Below are 18071 nucleotides of genomic sequence, written 5' to 3' on the forward strand. Positions count from 1 at the left end.
CCCCCTCCAGCTTCTTCCCCAGCCCCCGCCCGCAGAGACCCCCAGCCCCTCCCCAATTCCCTTCCCCAGCCCCCGCCCCCAGAGACCCCCAGCCCCTCCCCAATTCCCTTCCCCAGCCCCCGCCCCCAGAGACCCCCAGCCCCTCCCCCTCCAGCCTCTTCCCCAGCCCCCGCCCCCAGAGACTCCCCCAGCCCCTCCCCAATTCCCTTCAGCCCCCGCCCCCAGAGACCCCCAGCCCCTCCCCAATTCCCTTCCCCAGCCCCCGCCCCCAGAGACCCCCAGCCCCTCCCCCTCCAGCCTCTTCCCCAGACCCCGCCCCGAGAGACCCCCCCCGCCCCTCCCCAATTCCCTTCCCGGCCCCAGAGACCCCCAGCCCCGCCCCCATTTCCTCCCCCAGTCCCGCCCCTTCTACTCCCTCCCCTCCCGTTTTCTCACTCCCCCCACCCCCGCTGAGTCTGGAATTTCCCCTCCTCCATCCCGCCCCCCCGAGCGAGCAGCGCCCGCAGTTTAGGGGGATCCCGCAGCGCCCCCCAACCCGCCGCCGCCAGGGGTCCCAGGTGAGGGGGGCGGGAGCTGGGACAGCGGATGCGATGGGGGGGGGCCTAACAGGACTGAACTTTCCAGCCCCCAAACTCCAGGGAAACTCGGGGGGCCGGGGGGGCACAACATCTCCACCTACCCCCCCAGAGAGGCAGGGGAGCGAGGATATTCGGGGCAACCCCCCCGTAACCCCCTTGGGCCCAGTGGATCTGGGGACGGACGAGGGGACCCAGAACCCCCACGTGCTCCAGCCCCCTGGGACAGACAAGATCCCCCCGCCCCCCATCCCCAGCGAGGCGGGGCAGCAAATGGGGGGAGCCAGGATGGGTCACTGCACCCCCCCCGGTCAGGGACCAGCTGACAGGCGAAGGGGAACTGAGCAAAGGGGGGTGTCAGTGAGGGGCACCGGCGGGGCTGGGCTGGCAGGGGCTGCGGGTCGGGAGTGGGGGGCACCGGCGGGGCTGGGCTGGCAGGGGCTGTGGGTCGGGAGTGGGGGGCACCGGCAGAGTTTGGGGGCCAGGACTGGGCGATCGGGGGGGCTGCGGGTCGGGAGTGGGGGGCACCGGCAGAGTTTGGGGGCCAGGACTGGGCGATCGGGGGGGCTGCGGGTCGGGAGTGGGGGGCACTGGCAGAGCTGGGGGGAGCTCCCCCAGAGGTGCAGACCCCCAACTCTGCTGGCCCCCCTCCCCCGCAGCTCCTGCACCATGGGCCCGACCCAGCGCTGCCTCCTCTGTCTCAAAGTTGAGCTTTTCATCTTCAATCTGATCTTCTGGGTGAGTCTCTGCTGTGAGCGTCTCTGCAGCAGTGCCCTGGGCCTGGGGGAGGGGCTGTGGCTAGGTCCCCTGCCCCCGCCCCCCTCAGCTGGGTGGCTGTGGGGCGTTGGACGGTGGGGCTCTGGCTGGGTCCCCTGACCCCGTCCCCCCAGCTAGGTGGCTGTGGGGCGTTGGACGGTGGGGCTCTGGCTGGGTCCCCTGACCCCATCCCCCCTAGCTGGGCGGCTGTGGGGCGCTGGGCGTGGGGCTCTGGCTGGGTCCCCTGACCCCGTCCCCCCAGCTGGGCGGCTGTGGGGCGCTGGGCGTGGGGCTCTGGCTGGGTCCCCTGACCCCGCCCCCCCCAGCTGGGTGGCTGTGGGGCTCTGGGCGTGGGGCTCTGGCTGGGTCCCCTGCCCCCGCCCCCCTCAGCTGGGTGGCTGTGGGGCGTTGGACGGTGGGGCTCTGGCTGGGTCCCCTGACCCCGCCCCCCCAGCTGGGCGGCTGTGGGTCTGTGAGGCACTGGGCGTGGGGCTCTGGCTGGGTCCCCTGACTCCACCACCCCCCAGCTGGGTGGCTGTGGGGCTCTGGCTAGGTCCCCTGCCTCCATTTCCCCCCCTCCCCAGCTGGGCAGCTGTGGGGCACTGGACGTGGGCTCTGGCTGGGTCCCCTGCCTCCATTCCCCCCCTCCCAAGCTGGGCAGCTGTGGGGCGCTGGACGTGAGGCTCTGGCTGGGTACCTTGACCCTGCCCCCCCCAGCTGGGCGGCTGTGGGGTGCTGGGCGTGGGGCTCTGGCTGGGTCCCCTGACTCCACACCCCCCCCCAGCTGGGCAGCTGTGGGGTGCTGGGCGTGGGGCGCTGGGCGCGGGGCTCTGGCTGGGTCCCCTGACCCCGCCCCCCCCAGCTGGGCGGCTGTGGGGCGCTGGGCGTGGGGCGCTGGGCGTGGGGCTCTGGCTGGGTCCCCTGACCCCGCCCCCCCCCACCTGGGCGGCTGTGGGGCGCTGGGCGTGAGGTGCTGGGCGTGGGGCTGTGGCTGGGTCCCCTGACCCCGCCCCCCCCAGCTGGGCGGCTGTGGGGCGCTGGGCGTGGGGCTGTGGCTGGGTCCCCTGACCCCGCCCCCCCCAGCTGGGCGGCTGTGGGGCGCTGGGCGTGGGGCTGTGGCTGGGTCCCCTGACCCCGCCCCCCCCAGCTGGGCGGCTGTGGGGCACTGGGCGTGGGGCTCTGGCTGGGTCCCCTGACCCCGCCCCCCCCAGCTGGGCGGCTGTGGGGCGCTGGGCGTGGGGCTCTGGCTGGGTCCCCTGACCCCCCCCAGCTGGGCGGCTGTGGGGCGCTGGGCGTGGGGCTCTGGCTGGGTCCCCTGACTCCACACCCCCCCCAGCTGGGCAGCTGTGGGGCGCTGGGCGTGGGGCTCTGGCTGGGTCCCCTGACCCCGCCCCCCCCAGCTGGGCGGCTGTGGGGCGCTGGGCGCGGGGCTCTGGCTGGGTCCCCTGACCCCGCCCCCCCAGCTGGGTGGCTGTGGGGTGCTGGGCGTGAGGCGCTGGGCGTGGGGCTCTGGCTGGGTCCCCTGACCCCGCCCCCCCAGCTGGGCGGCTGTGGGGCGCTGGGCGTGGGGCTCTGGCTGGGTCCCCTGACCCCGCCCCCCCCAGCTGGGCGGCTGTGGGGCGCTGGGCGTGGGGCTCTGGCTGGGTCCCCTGACCCCGCCCCCCCAGCTGGGCGGCTGTGGGGCGCTGGGCGTGGGGCTCTGGCTGGGTCCCCTGACTCCGCCACCCCCCAGCTGGGCGGCTGTGGGGCGCTGGGCGTGGGGCTCTGGCTGGGTCCCCTGACCTCCCCCCCAGCTGGGCGGCTGTGGGTCGCTGGGCGTGGGGCTCTGGCTGGGTCCCCTGATCCCGCCCCCCCCAGCTGGGCGGCTGTGGGGCGCTGGGCGTGGGGCTCTGGCTGGGTCCCCTGACCCCGCCCCCCCCAGCTGGGCGGCTGTGGGGCGCTGGGCGCGGGGCTCTGGCTGGGTCCCCTGACCCCGCCCCCCCAGCTGGGCGGCTGTGGGGCGCTGGGCGTGGGGCTCTGGCTGGGTCCCCTGACCCCGCCCCCCCCAGCTGGGCGGCTGTGGGGCGCTGGGCTCTGGCTGGGTCCCCTGACCCCGCCCCCCCCAGCTGGGCGGCTGTGGGGCGCTGGGCGTGGGGCTCTGGCTGGGTCCCCTGACCCCGCCCCCCAGCTGGGCGGCTGTGGGTCGCTGGGCGTGGGGCTCTGGCTGGGTCCCCTGACTCCGCCACCCCCCAGCTGGGCGGCTGTGGGGCTCTGGGCGTGGGGCTCTGGCTGGGTCCCCTGACCCCGCCCCCCCGGCTGGGCGGCTGTGGGGCGCTGGGCGTGGGGCTCTGGCTGGGTCCCCTGACCCCGCCCCCCCCCAGCTGGGCGGCTGTGGGGCGCTGGGCGTGGGGCTCTGGCTGGGTCCCCTGACCCCGCCCCCCCCAGCTGGGTGGCTGTGGGGTGCTGGGCGTGGGGCTCTGGCTGGGTCCCCTGACCTCCCCCCCAGCTGGGCGGCTGTGGGTCGCTGGGCGTGGGGCTCTGGCTGGGTCCCCTGACCCCGCCCCCCCCCAGCTGGGCAGCTGTGGGGCGCTGGGCGTGGGGCTCTGGCTGGGTCCCCTGACCCCGCCCCCCCCAGCTGGGCGGCTGTGGGGCGCTGGGCGCGGGGCTCTGGCTGGGTCCCCTGACCCCGCCCCCCCCAGCTGGGCGGCTGTGGGGCGCTGGGCGTGGGGCTCTGGCTGGGTCCCCTGACCCCGCCCCCCCCAGCTGGGCGGCTGTGGGTCGCTGGGCGTGGGGCTCTGGCTGGGTCCCCTGACTCCGCCACCCCCCAGCTGGGCGGCTGTGGGGCTCTGGGCGTGGGGCTCTGGCTGGGTCCCCTGACCCCGCCCCCCCCAGCTGGGCGGCTGTGGGGCGCTGGGCGTGGGGCTCTGGCTGGGTCCCCTGACCCCGCCCCCCCCAGCTGGGCGGCTGTGGGGCGCTGGGCGTGGGGCTCTGGCTGGGTCCCCTGACCCCGCCCCCCCCAGCTGGGCGGCTGGGGGGCGCTGGGCGTGGGGCTCTGGCTGGGTCCCCTGACCCCGCCCCCCCCAGCTGGGCGGCTGTGGGGCGCTGGGCGTGGGGCTCTGGCTGGGTCCCCTGACCTGGCCCCCCCCAGCTGGGCGGCTGTGGGGCGCTGGGCGTGGGGCTCTGGCTGGGTCCCCTGACCCCCCCCAGCTGGGCGGCTGTGGGGCGCTGGGCGTGGGGCTCTGGCTGGGTCCCCTGACCCCGCCCCCCCCAGCTGGGCGGCTGTGGGGCGCTGGGCGTGGGGCGCTGGCTGGGTCCCCTGACCCCGCCCCCCCCAGCTGGGCGGCTGTGGGGCGCTGGGCGTGGGGCTCTGGCTGGGTCCCCTGACCCCGCCCCCCCCAGCTGGGCGGCTGTGGGGCGCTGGGCGTGGGGCTCTGGCTGGGTCCCCTGACCCCGCCCCCCCCAGCTGGGCGGCTGTGGGGCGCTGGGCGTGGGGCTCTGGCTGGGTCCCCTGACTCCGCCACCCCCCAGCTGGGCGGCTGTGGGGCGCTGGGCGTGGGGCTCTGGCTGGGTCCCCTGACCCCGCCCCCCCCCAGCTGGGCGGCTGTGGGGCGCTGGGCGTGGGGCTCTGGCTGGCTCTCTCGCAGGGCCGGTTCTCGGCGCTGTCGCTCTCGCTCCCGTCCCTGGGGGTCGCCGGGCTGGTGATGGCCGCCGGCGCCGTGGTGATGGCCGTGGGCTTCCTGGGCTGCCTGGGGGCTGCCACCGAGCAGCGCTGCCTCCTGCTGACGGTAGGGCTGGGGGGGTCGGGCGGGGCGGGGCGGGGTGGGGGGCGGATACAGAGAGGGAGGTGTGGGTTACGGGTGGGGGGGCAGGCGGGGGAGATGGGGGGCGGATACAGAGAGGGAGGTGTGGGTTACGGGTGGGGGGGCAGGCGGGGGAGATGGGGGGCGGATACAGAGAGGGAGGTGTGGGTTACGGGTGGGGGGGCAGGCGGGGGGATGGGGGCGGATACAGAGAGGGAGGTGTGGGTTACGGGTGGGGGGGCAGGCGGGGGAGATGGGGGGCGGATACAGAGAGGGAGGTGTGGGTTACGGGTGGGGGGGCAGGCGGGGGGGGATGGGGGGCAGATACAGAGAGGGAGGTGTGGGTTACGGGTGGGGGGGCAGGCGGGGTGGGATGGGGGGCGGATACAGAGAGGGAGGTGTGGGTTACGGGCGGGGCGGGGCGGGGTGGGGGGCGGATACAGAGAGGGAGGTGTGGGTTACAGGTGGGGGGGCAGGTGGGGGGATGGGGGGCGGATACAGAGAGGGAGGTGTGGGGTTATGGGGGGTCAGGTGGGGGGGATGAGGGGGAGATACAAAGAGGGAGGTGTGGGTTACGGGTGGGGGGGCAGGCAGGGGAGATGAGGGCGGATACAGAGAGGGAGGTGGGGATTACGGGTGGGGGGGCAGGCAGGTGGGATGGGGGGCAGATACAGAGAGGGAGGTGTGGGTTACAGGTGGGGGGGCAGGCGAGGGGGGTACAGAGAGGGAAGCATGGGAGGGGAGGGGGCAGGCTGGGGGTCAGGACAGCCTGGGGGTATGTTGTGGGGGTGGCTTGGGGGGTACGAGGGGGAGCTGCCTGCAGGGCAGGGGCCCAAGGGGAGGGGAGGGGCAGTTTGGACAGGGGGCAGTTTGGGACCCCCCATTGCCAAGCGGGGAGGAGGATCCCCCTGGCTGTCCTGGGGGGCTCTGATCCATCTCCCCCTCCCCCAGTTTTTCGTGGTTCTCCTCACCATCGTCCTGCTGGAGCTGAGCGGGGGCCTGGCCTTCTACGCCTGCCGGGGGCAGGTAAGGGGGTGCCCCACATCTCCCCACCCCATGCCCCTCCCCAACTGCATGGAACCCCCCCGGCCCCTCCCCTTGTTTAATGCCCCTGTACCCCACCCCGTGCCCCCCGGCCGACGTGCTCTGGGTCTCAGTTTGACAGATACGCTCAGGAGGACCTGAAATCGGGGCTGCGGCGATACGGGGCCCCCGGGGAGCCGGCGCTGACCCAGGCCTGGGACACGGTGCAGACCGAGGTGAGCCCCCCCAGTCCCAGCACTGCGCCCTGCCGGTTCCCCCCCCTCAGTGTCTGACGCTCTCCTCCCCCCCTAGTTCCGGTGCTGCGGGGTGCAGAATTACACCGACTGGTTCGAGGTGCGAAACGGGACGGGGGTGCCTGAGTCCTGCTGCCTGGAGCACGGTGCTGCCTGCTCCGGCCTCGACGCCGCCTGGTGGAAGGAGGTGAGTGCCCCTCCCTGCCCTTAACAGCCCCCCCTGAACCCACCCACACACACCCCATCCCGTCTCCCATGGCTCAGCAGGGCTGGGGCACAGTGGGTGGGGTGGCTGGTCACTGTGGCTGGATAACGCCCGGGGGGAGGGTGGAGCCAGTTGCTGTGGCTGGGTAATGCCCGGGGGGAGGGGTGGCTGGTCACTGTGGCCATGTAATGCCTGGGGGAGGGGCAGCTGGTCACTATGGCTGGGTAACACCCAGGGGGGAGGGGTGGCTGGTCTCTGTGGCCATATAATGCCTGGGGGAGGGTGCAGCCAGTCGCTATGGCTGGGTAACGCCTGGGGGGGAGGGGGGACTGGTCACTGTAGCTGGATGATGCCTGGGGAGAGGGTGCAGCTGGTCGCTATGGCTGGGTAAGACCCAGGGGGGAGGGGTGGCTGGTCTCTGTGGCCGGATAATGCCCGGGGGGAGGGGCAGCTGGTCACTATGGCTGGATAATGCCCCGGTGGGTATGGCCAGGTAACCCCTTGTGGGGAGGGAGCACCTGGTCTGTATGGCTGAGTAACGTCTGGGCAGGAGGGGCCGGCCGGTCAATCTCAGGGTTGGAAGGGGGAGGGATAGCAGAGTGGTTTGAGCACTGGCCTGCTAACCCCAGGGGTGAGAGTTCAATCCTTGAGGGGCCATTTAGGGATCTGGGGCAAAAATCTGTCTGGGGATTGGTCCTGCTTTGAGCAGGGAGTTGGGCTAGAACCTCCTGAGGTCCCTTCCAACCCTGATCTTCTATGAGTCTACGAAGGGACCCCAGGAGGTATCTACTCCCACCCTGCTCAAAGCAGGACCAACCCCAACTAAATCCTCCCAGCCGGGGCTTTGTCAGGCCGGGCCTTAAACACCTCTAAGGATGGAGATTCCCCACCTCCCTAGGGAACCCATTCCAGTGCTTCACCACCTTCCTAGTGAAATAGTGTTTCCTGATATCCAGCCTAGACCTCCCCCACTGCAACCCGAGACCATTGCTCCTTGTTCTGTCATCTGCCACCACTGAGAACAGCCGAGCTCCAGCCTCTCTGGCACCCCCTTTCAGGGGGCTGAAAGCAGCCATCAAATCCCCCCTCACTCTTCTCTTCTGCAGACTAAACAGGCCCAGTTCCCTCAGCCTCTCCTCCGTCATGTGCTCCAGCCCCCTGATCATTTTCATTGCCCTCCACTGGACTCTCCAATTTGTCCACATCCTCCTTGTAGTGTGGGGCCCAAAACTGGACGCAGTATCCAGCTGAGGCCTCACCAACGCGGACTAGAGGGGAATGATCACGTCCCTCGATCTGCTGGCAATGCCCCGACTTATACAGCCCAAAATGCCATTAGCCTTCTTGGCAACGAGGGCAACCTGCTGACTCATACCCAGCTTCTCATCCACTGTAACCCCCAGGTCCTTTTCTGCAGAACTGCTGCCTGACCACTCGGTCCCCAGCCTGTAGCCATGCCAGGGATTCGTCCGTCCTGAGTGCAGGACTCTGCACTGGTCCTTGTTGAACCTCATCAGGTTTCTTTGGGTCCAATCTTCTAATTTGTCAAGGTCCCTCTGGATCCTATCCCTCCCTCCAGCGCATCTACCTCTCCCCGCAGCTTAGCGTCACCTGCAAACTTGCCGAGGGTGCAGCCTACACCATCCACGCTGAGATATCGAACAAAACCAGCCCCAGGACCGACCCTTGGGGCTCCGCCTGATCCTGGCTGCCAGCTAGATACGGAGCCGTTGATCGTTTCCCGTTGAGCCCGACGATCTAGCCAGCTCGTAGGCCATTCATGCAGCCCATACGCCTGTAACTTGCTGGCAGGTTACGGTGGGAGACGATCAAAAGCTTTGCTAAAGTCAAGGAATAACCCGTCTGCTGCTTTCCCCTCGTCCACAGAGCCAGTCAGCTCCTCATTCAGCTTGGTCAGGCATGACTTGCCCTGGGTGAATCCACGCTGACTGTTCCCGATCACTTTCCTCTCCTCTTAGTGCTTCGGGATTGGTTCCTTGAGGACCTGCTCCATGATTTTGCCAGGGCCTGAGGTGAGACTGACTGGCCTGTAGTTCCCCGGATCCTCCTGCTTCCCCTTTTAAAAGATGGACCCTACATGAGCCTTTTCACCTGAGACCTCCCCGATCAGCTTTCCAAGATACTGGCCAATGGCTCTGCAATCACATCCGCCGACTCCTTTAGCACCCGGCCCCAGGGACTTGGGATCGTCCAGCTTTTCTAAATAGCCCCGAACCCCGTCTTTCTCCCCGGGGGCTGGTCACCTCCTCCCCAGGCCGTGCCGCCTAGCGCAGCTGTCTGGGGGCTGCCCTTGTTCGTGAAGACAGAGGCAAAAAAAGCATCCAGGACGTGAGCTTTTCCCACATCCTCTGGCACTGGGTGGCCTCCCCCATTCAGCGCGAGGCCCCCACTTTCCCTGACCCTCTTCTTGGTGCTAACGTACCTGACGAAACCCTTCTGGTTACTTGTAACATCCCCGGCCGGCTGCAGCTCCGGGTGGGATTGGGCCTCCTGGTGTCGCTCCCGCAGGCCTTTGTCCAACCTTCCCCTTCCTGTGAGCTGCTGTTCTGTGTCCAGTACCAGCGCGGCTTTCACCGAAAGCCCGGCCAGGCGCCTGCCGTGGGCACAAGTTCCTGCAACCTCACTAAGGACTCTTCCCCCGGCCTCCTGCCCCCTCGGGTTACTCCCCCAGGGGGTCCTGCCCAGCAGTTCCCAGAGGGAGTCAGGCTGCTTTTCTGAATCCAGTCGCTAAAGCCCCAGGGGATAAGGAGGCAGCTGGTCACTGTGGCCAGGTAGTGCCCAGAGGGGAGGAGATGTCTGGTCAGTCCATCTGGGTAACACCTGGGGGAAGGAGGCAGTTGGTCATTATGGCCGGGTAATGCCTGGGATGGGGGGGGTGCCCATCAGTCCAGCCGGGTAAGGCCCGAGGAGGGGGCGGGCGGTACAGGCAGGTAAGGACCAGGGAGGGGCTGGTCCATACGGGTGGATAAGGCCCGAGGAGGGGGCGGTCCGTATGGTTGGGTAAGATCCAGGAAGGGGCTGGTCCATACAGGTGGATAAGGCCCGAGGAGGAGGCGGTCCGTATGGTTGGGTAAGGTCCAGGAAGGGGCTGGTCCATACAGGTGGATAAGACCTGAGGAGGAGGCGGTCCGTATGGTTGGGTAAGGTCCAGGAAGGGGCTGGTCCATACAGGCAGATAAGGTCTGAGGAGGGGGCGCTCGGTACAGCCAGGTAACCCTGGGAGGGAGTGGGCAGCTGGTCCCCACAGCCAGGTAAGGGGCAAGGAGGGGGCGGTCCCTCTGGCTCAGTAAGGCCCGGGAAGGGGGTGGGCGGTAAAGTCCCAGGGAGGGGCCAGTCAGTATGGATGGATAAGGCCTAAGGAAGGTGCGGTCCATATGGCTGGGTAAGGCCAGAGGAGGGGGTGGTCATACGGCTGGGTAAGGTCCCTACAACCCATGGACGGGGTGGTCTGTACAGCCGGGTAAGGCCCGAAGAGGGGGTGGGTGGTACAGGTGGGTAAGTCCCAGGGAGGGGCCAGTCCGTATGGGTAGATAAGGCCCGAGGAGGGCCAGGTCCATATGGCTGGGTAAGGCCTGGGGGGGTGCTTGGTACGGCCCATGGAGGGGGTGGTCCATATGTCCAAGTAAGGCCTGAGTAGGGGGCGGGCCATACGGCCAAGTAATGCCCGAGGAAGGAGCGGTCTGTATCGCCTGGTAACACCCAAAGAAGGGGTGGTCCCTATGGCCCATGGAGGGGGCGGTCTGTACAGCTGGGTAACACCCGAGGAAAGGGTGGTCCCTATGGCTCATGGAGGGGGGGGGTATGTACGGCCAGGTAAGGCCCGAAGAAGGGGCGGTCAGTCCTGCTCTCCAGCTCTCCCATACCAGCCAGCGCGGATTGTGATGACCAGCCGGCACCGGCCCACCCTGATCTCCGGCCCGGTGGGTGGGGGCCGCCGGAGACACGCGGGATCTCGCTGTCAGGGAGGCTTTTGCCACCATCCCCCGGGCCTGGCTCGTAGCAACGTGGGGCCGGATCCTTCTGAACCAGCGACTCCCTGGGGCCCTGGCCGAGCGTTTTATGAACAACGCCATGGCGGGAAGGCGAGTTCGGCTCAGAAATCCGGCGCCCTGGGCAGTGCAGAGAACCAGCAGGTGGGGATCCCAGTGCCCAGCGCTGCCCGTGGGGCAGGATGAGCCGAGGTGACACCCGATCCCACGCCGAATGGGGGCTGGCAGCAGCGTTACTGGGGGGCCAGTCTGGGGCACCGTGCTGCAGGTCAGGCCCGGGGGGGGGGGGTGAACATGCCGGGGCAGAGGGCCGGGCCACAGGGAGGGAGTGATCTGTGGGGTGAGCGGAGCCGCCAGCGGGATCATGGGCCGGGTCGGGCGGGGGCCTGGCTTGGTGACCCCCCATTTCTGTGATTCTCCCATTCCCCAGCCCTGCTATGAGAAGGTGAAATCCTGGGTCGGCGAGAACGTCTGGGCCATGGGCATTTTCGCTGCCTGCATTGCTGTCATCCAGGTGAGGGGGGGGCAGGCTGGGGGGAGACAGCCAGGGGGTCTAATCTGGGGCAAGGGGCCTGGAGCGACCCCCCAGGGAGATCCACAAAGCTCTCAGAATTGGAAAAGGGACCAAAGGTGTGTTGGGGGCCAGCCCAGCTTCTGGGTGAGGGGAGGCAAAACGCCCTGGGCAGAGCTAGCTGGGGTGGGTGGGTGCACCGAGGGGGGGGAAGTGGGGAGCATTATTCACCCATCACCTGACCCACAAACCAGGGGTCACCCGCTGCCGTTAATGGGCAGCAGGTTTAAGACCCCTCAGGCAGTTCTGCTTCACCCAATGCCCCGTTAACCTGTGGAACTCCCTGCCAGGGGATGTTGTGATGCCCACAGGTCAGGGGGCTCAGCAAATGAGAGAGGTTCCCAGAGGTTAGGGCCAGTGCTGGCTGGTAGCCAGGACAGACAGGGACACAGGCCCCCTAATGAATCGCCCAGGTCCCTTCGCTGCCCCCCAAGAGCCCAGCCTGCCCCCCTCCCAACCTCACCCTCCTCTTTCTCCTCCAGGTCCTGGGCCTCATCTCCTCCATGCTGATGTACTGCCAAGTGCTGAAAGTGGAGAAATATTACCACTGACAGGGGGCGCCTGGAGTCTGCCGCCCCCCAGTTCCTCTTACAGCCGTTTCCCCCTCAGCCTGGCCGCCCATCACCCACAGAGCAAGGGGTGCACCCCCCTTACATAGCTTGGGGGGAGTCACATCCTACAGCGGGGGGGAGGCTTCGATTCCAGCCTGGCCTGAGCCCATTCTCCCCAGCCCACTAATACCCCCCTGCAGCTTAGATGCAGTGGCGGGTAGTTCCACTGGCTCAGGTGGGGCAAGGAGAGCCCCCTGCCCCCCCGGCCTGCTTGGGTCCCCCATGGCCACTCATAAATGCAGCCTCTCCTCTGCCCCCCTGTCCTGCTAGCCATACCCCCCCACCCCCCTGCTGCTATCCTGCCCCACGCCCGGCACAATAAATAGTTGTGTCTGGCTCCAGCTCTGCCTTTGTTTGGAGGGGTGGGGGTGGGGGGGTGGAGTGTGTTTTCTGGGAGCTCACTCACCATGGGAGGTTGAGACCCCCCCCCCCACAATCAGAGGCACCAACAGCTGAAGCTGGTAAAAGTCAGCATCTCTTTATTGGCCAACAAGGGATGGAGGGGCGGGGCTCCCCGCGCCCTGACCCACCAATCATCTTTGGACAAAAATAAAGGGGCGAGCCAGGGCCCCTGAGCATCTGGTACAAAAGAGGGGGTGGGGGGTCCGGGCCAGGGACCCACTGGGGTCAGGAACTGAGGCTGGGGGAGCCCCTGCCCCACCTGAAAGCCAGCCCCTGCCTGTCCTCTCAAAGGAGGGGGCAGTCCCCCCCACCCAAAATTCGGGTGTCAGTTCAGGGGAGGGGGTGCATAATTCTCTGCTGGAGGCTGACAGCAGAGCCCCCCCCATGGGGGGGGATGGGGAAGCTGCCCCCCCCCTTTCCAGGGGGGACAGCTCATGTGCAAACAGGGCCTTACAAAAAAAATCTATTAAGACACTTGGGGGAGAGGGGGGCAGCGTCCCCTGTAGTGTGTGGAGGGTGCTCCCCTCTCATTAGCTATAGTGCTGGGGGGAGCGGAGGGGCTCCCCGACATCTGCTGCTGTGGGGGGGATGGAGTGCAGGGGGGACACAGGGCTCCCCCTAATCTTCCGGCAACCCTCGGGATCCTGTAGCATGAGCAGCTTAGATGCAGTGGCGGGTAGTTCCACTGGCTCACGGGGCCCCACAGAGCCTCTGTCACCGCAGGCCCGTTTGGGGGTGGTGGGGATTCCCAATGCTCTGCCATTGGGGGTGTAGTGTCCAAGGGACGGGGTGCTGGTGGGGGGCCCCAGACTGGCGGGGCCCCTCCCCCAGCCGGGGGGGGGTGTCAATACTTTCGCTGCAGTTTCTGGAGGTCCCCGGTGTTGAGGCGGGGGCGGGGCAGGTCCCCGAACATCTCGGTGCCGTCGGAGCCACGCAGGGCCAGCGCCCGCATGCTGGCCGCGATCTTCTCCAGGTCCGGGGACGAGTGCTGGGGGGTGGGGAGGGGGAGGGGTTAGCACCCAGGGGCACCAGCCAGGGACCCCAACACTCCCCCCCACCCCCACCCCCTCTGCAAAGCCTCCAGCCAAGGCCAGTGCCCCCCTGTCCCCGCGCCGGGCCCCCCACCTTGGCATTCTCCTCGTCAGACGAGCGCGGCTCGGGCCCCGCCTGCCGGAAGGCCCAGACGGGCACAGAGACGGGCAGCGACTTGGCGTACTGGTGGTTGGGGGGTGCGGGCGGGGGCTGGGGGGGCGCCTCCTCGCTCAGGCTGCCGTCTGCAGAGGGAAGAAAGTTAAGAGGGGGACCCCGGACAGCACAACTGCTCCCCCCTCCTGCCCCCACCCTTGCTGGCAGGCTCCCTCCCCCATCCACGGTCGTCTGGCCAGACTCCCAGTGCAACGGGGTGAGATGGGGGTGGGGTTTTAGTCAATGAGTTTCACTGCCCTGTATGTGCCTCAGTTTCCCTGGGTGCTGCACCAATGCTAGGTGATGGGAGCTGGGGGTGAGACTTTCGCTGAGGCCCTAGGGGCAGGTGAGGCTGCCCAGCTGTGTGCAGCTGTGTGACCCGAGACCCAGGAGGGGGGTGCGGCCAGGTGACTCTGTGCCCAGGAAGCGAGACAAAGGCCAGGCAGGAGTTGCCAGGGAGGCGGGGGCCTGGGGAGGGTCAGCGTCTGGCCCGGGACTCCTGAGCTGGACTTGGCTGACAGTCCCTGATTTCTGTGCTAACGGGCTCTGCCCTACGCTGTGACGCTTCGGCTAATAAACCTTCCGTGTTACCGGCCGGCTGAGAGTCACGTCTGACTGCGGAGTGGAGGGGCAGGACCCTGTGGCTCCCCCAGGCCCCCCGCAGGCGCATTCGCTGCGGGAAGCGCATGGGGGGAGGGGGATGCTGAATGCCCCCCCAGGAAGGTGGAAGCCGCGTAAGCTTCTTGCCTGGGGCCAGTCTGCTCGCAGAGAGCCCCTCCCCCCCCGGAGTCCTGCCTGGCTTCCTACGGACATCGGCCTAGTGACTCCATGACACCCCCCCCCAAACCTACCGTCAGTGCTCTCCGGGTCCGAATCGAAGAAGGGCTCGTAGTCCTGGCTGGGGGAGTCCTCGTCCATCACAAAGAGACCTGGGGAGCCGCAGAAGAGCCCGTGAGGAGATGCGGCCACCTCTGAGGTGGGGCGCTGGGGCTGGGTATCCGGAGACCACTTATTGGGGCCGGGTACACGGGGACCCCATGCCCGGCGGAGGAAGTGGCCCTCCCTGGGGTGGGGTGCAGGGGCTGGATGTACAGGTCCCCTTGCCAGGTGCTGAGATGTGGCCCCTCTGGGGTGGAGCGGGGGGCTGGCTATACAGGGATACCTTGCCCAGCGCTGGTATACAGGGACCCCTTGTCTGGCACTGAGACGCGTCCCCCTCTGGGGTGGGACGTGCAAGTCCCTCTGTCTGGCAGCGAGACGCGTCCCCCTCCGGGCTGGGGGGAGCAGATCCCTCCGCCCGGCAGCGAGACGCGTCCCCCTCCGGGCTGGGGGGCGCAGATCCCTCCGCCCGGCAGCGAGACGCGTCCCCCTCCGGGCTGGGGGGCGCAGATCCCTCCGCCCGGCAGCGAGACGCGTCCCCCTCCGGGCTGGGGGGCGCAGATCCCTCCGCCCGGCAGCGAGACGCGTCCCCCTCTGGGGCGGGGCGGCGCAGATCCCTCCGCCCGGCACCGAGACGCGTCCCCCTCTGGGGCGGGGCGCGCAGATCCCTCCGCCCGGCACCGAGACGCGTCCCCCTCTGGGCTGGGGGGCGCAGATCCCTCCGCCCGGCACCGAGACGCGTCCCCCTCTGGGCTGGGGCGCGCAGATCCCTCCGCCCGGCACCGAGACGCGTCCCCCTCTGGGCTGGGGCGCGCAGATCCCTCCGCCCGGCACCGAGACGCGTCCCCCTCTGGGCTGGGGGGCGCAGATCCCCCCGCCCGGCACCGAGACGCGTCCCCCTCTGGGCTGGGGGGCGCAGATCCCTCCGCCCGGCACCGAGACGCGTCCCCCTCTGGGCTGGGGGGCGCAGATCCCCCCGCCTGGCAGCGAGACGCATCCCCCTCTGGGCTGGGGGGGCGCAGATCCCCCCGCCTGGCAGCGAGACGCGTCCCCCTCTGGGCTGGGGGGCGCAGATCCCTCCGCCTGGCACCGAGACGCGTCCCCCTCCGGGCTGGGGCGCGCAGATCCCCCCGCCTGGCAGCGAGACGCGTCCCCCTCCGGGCTGGGGCGCGCAGATCCCCCCGCCTGGCAGCGAGACGCGTCCCCCTCCGGGCTGGGGGGCGCAGATCCCTCCGCCTGGCAGCGAGACGCGTCCCCCTCCGGGCTGGGGCGCGCAGATCCCCCCGCCTGGCAGCGAGACGCGTCCCCCTCCGGGCTGGGGCGCACAGATCCCCCCGCCTGGCAGCGAGACGCGTCCCCCTCTGGGCTGGGGCGCGCAGATCCCCCCGCCTGGCAGCGAGACGCGTCCCCCTCTGGGCTGGGGCGCGCAGATCCCCCCGCCTGGCAGCGAGACGCGTCCCCCTCTGGGCTGGGGGGCGCAGATCCCCCCGCCTGGCAGCGAGACGCGTCCCCCTCTGGAGCGGGGCGCGCAGATCCCTCCGCCTGGCAGCGAGACGCGTCCCCCTCTGGGCTGGGGCGCGCAGATCCCCCCGCCTGGCAGCGAGACGCGTCCCCCTCTGGGCTGGGGCGCGCAGATCCCTCCGCCTGGCAGCGAGATGTGGGGCACGGATAGAGAGACATTTCCCCCCCCCCAAGTCGGGGACATGGACTCACCCGTGGTGTCGCTGGGGGGCTGCTGCTTCCCGGGTGCCTCCACCTCCCTGGGCACAGGCATGTTTTTCTCCTCCTCTTCCTCCTGCCCCCCCGCAGCCTCTGCCGGGGCTCCCTGGGCGCCCGCTGTCCAGTGGGGGCCGGCAGGCGGGTCCTGGGGGGGGCAGCTGCGGGAGTAGGGGCTGGAGGGGGGCCTGGGGGCGGGCGGGGGCCGGGCGGCGTATGTAAACGCTGTGGTCTTGTGGACGACGGCGATGTCCTCCAGGTAGCGGCGGGCGGCGTCACCCAGGGCCCCGCAGCCGTGCTGGGCGTAGGCGAAGCCGCCCGGCTGTGGGGCCCGGAAAGCCGTGATCAGAACCACCTCGTTCCCCGTCCGGCGCCGGTACCGCTCGGCCTCCGCGATCAGCCCCGCCCAGCTCTCCCGGTGGTTGTCGGCCATGCCCGTCATCCTGGCCTGGGGGAGACACGCGGTGAGCGCCAGGACGCCTGGGTTCTCTCCCCCTCGGGGAGGGGAGTGGGGGGGTTGGGAGCCAGGATACCTGGGTTCCCTCCTGCCTCGGGTGGGCATGGTCGGGGGGCCAGAGCCCGGACATCTGGATTCTCTCTCTGCCAGTGAGGGGGGAGTAACGGGTGGGGCTGAATCCAGACACCTGGGTTCTCCCCCTGCCAGTGGGGGGAGGGAGTAACAGCGGGGGGCAGAGCCCGGATGCCTGGGTTCTCTCCCTGCCCATAGGGGGATATTGGGGGGGCGGACACCTGGGTTCTCTCCCTGTCAAGGGGGGAGGTATCAGGGGAGGAGCAGAGTCCAGATGCCTGGGTTCTCTCCCTGCCAGTGGGGGGATATTGGGGGGGGGCAGAGCCCGGATGCCTGGGTTCTCTCCCTGCCCATACGGGGGTATTGGGGGGGCAGACACCTGGGTTCTCTCCCTGTCAATGGGGGGATATTGGGGGGGGCCAGAGCCCGGACACCTGGGTTCTCTCCCTGCCCGTGTGGGGGTATCGGGGGGGGGCAGACAACTGGGTTCTCTCCCTGTCAAGGGGGGGGGGGCAGAGCCCAGATGCCTGGGTTCTCTCCCTGCCCATAGGGGGATATTGGGGGGGCGGACACCTGGGTTCTCTCCCTGTCAAGGGGGGAGGTATCAGGGGAGGAGCAGAGTCCAGACGCCTGGGTTCTCTCCCTGCCCGGGGGCGGGTATCGGGGGGGGGCAGTGCCCGGACGCCTGGGTTGTCTTCCTGCCCAGGGGGAGGTAGGGGGGGGGCAAAATACCGGACGCCTGGGTTCTCTCCCTGCCCGGGGGAGGGATATGGGGGGGGCAGAGCCCGGACGCCTGGGTTCTCTCCCTGCCCGGGGGGGGTTATCGGAGGGAGGGGCCAGAGCCCGGACGCCTGGGTTCTCTCCCTGCCGGGGTGGGGGGTATCGGGGAGGGCAGAGCCCGGACGCCTGGGTTCTCTCCCTGCCCGGGGGGGGGTTATCGGAGGGAGGGGCCAGAGCCCGGACGCCTGGGTTCTCTCCCTGCCCGGGGGGGGCAGTGCCCGGACGCCTGGGTTCTCTCCCTGCCAGTGGGGGGGTATCGCGGGGGGGCAGAGCCCGGACGCCTGGGTTCTCTCCCTGCCCGGGGGGGGTATCGGGGGGGCCCGGACGCCTGGGTTCTCTCCCTGCCAGTGGGGGGGGGGGGGTATCGGGGGGGCCCGGACGCCTGGGTTCCCGAGGTCCCGTTACCTGCCCCGCCGCCTCCTGCCTCCCTGTGTCCGTCCCAGCCCCCGGGGTCACTGCGCGGCCCACAGCGGCGTCACCCCCTGACTCCTGACCTTTCACCCCGCTTTATAACCCCCTGGAGCGGCTCCGCCCCCGCCCCGCACAAGCATGGCGTCCCCCGCAGCGCCCTGCACAAATATGGCGGCAGCTTTGTTGCCCCGCACAAATATGGCAGCCGCCACTAGCCTCCCCCCCTCTTTTCCCTTCTAATCCTCTCCTTCCCGCCCCCCGCACCGCGGGGGAGACCAAGGCAAACTTGGTGGACGTACAAAGGTGGAAGTCGCCGCCGGCCACGCAGGGACATGGTGTCACCGTCACGTGGGGACGGACAGCGAGCCCGCCCCGCACAAAGATG

The 18071-nt window shown here is 69.6% G+C and overlaps 2 protein-coding genes across 7 annotated transcripts; one reads left to right on the forward strand and one right to left on the reverse strand.

The window, feature by feature from the left end:
* Positions 1-443: 443 nt before the first annotated feature.
* On the forward strand, positions 444-12109 carry LOC115641787 (tetraspanin-4-like). The gene is made up of 8 exons (XM_030545172.1): positions 444-557; positions 1235-1313; positions 4904-5095; positions 6062-6136; positions 6268-6369; positions 6446-6574; positions 11033-11116; positions 11656-12109. The coding sequence occupies exons 2-8, from the start codon at positions 1245-1247 to the stop codon at positions 11722-11724; spliced, it is 720 nt and encodes a 239-aa protein (XP_030401032.1). The 5' UTR covers positions 444-557; positions 1235-1244; the 3' UTR covers positions 11725-12109.
* AKT1S1 (AKT1 substrate 1) lies at positions 8614-18047 on the reverse strand. 6 transcript variants are annotated; one of them, XR_003998115.1, is made up of 8 exons: positions 17681-17794; positions 16500-16566; positions 15964-16414; positions 14223-14300; positions 13312-13460; positions 11637-11697; positions 9036-9433; positions 8646-8669 (listed from the first exon to the last, which is right to left on the reverse strand). XR_003998115.1 is itself a non-coding variant. In XM_030545171.1 (7 exons), exons 2-7 carry the CDS (start codon positions 16551-16553, stop codon positions 9414-9416), a joined length of 813 nt encoding a protein of 270 aa, XP_030401031.1. In that variant the 5' UTR covers positions 16554-16566; positions 17681-17794; the 3' UTR covers positions 8614-9413. The 6 variants fall into 6 exon arrangements, 5 of the variants coding, with proteins under 5 accessions (XP_030401031.1, XP_030401027.1, XP_030401029.1 ...); XM_030545171.1 differs by having other exon boundaries at positions 8614-9433; XM_030545170.1 differs by lacking the exons at positions 8646-8669; positions 9036-9433; positions 11637-11697 and adding an exon at positions 12938-13174 and having other exon boundaries at positions 17681-17786.
* Between the last annotated feature and the right edge of the window lie 24 nt (positions 18048-18071).

The sequence above is a fragment of the Gopherus evgoodei genome, unplaced genomic scaffold (genome assembly GCF_007399415.2).
Source record: "Gopherus evgoodei ecotype Sinaloan lineage unplaced genomic scaffold, rGopEvg1_v1.p scaffold_35_arrow_ctg1, whole genome shotgun sequence".
NCBI classification, from domain to species: Eukaryota; Metazoa; Chordata; order Testudines; family Testudinidae; genus Gopherus; species Gopherus evgoodei.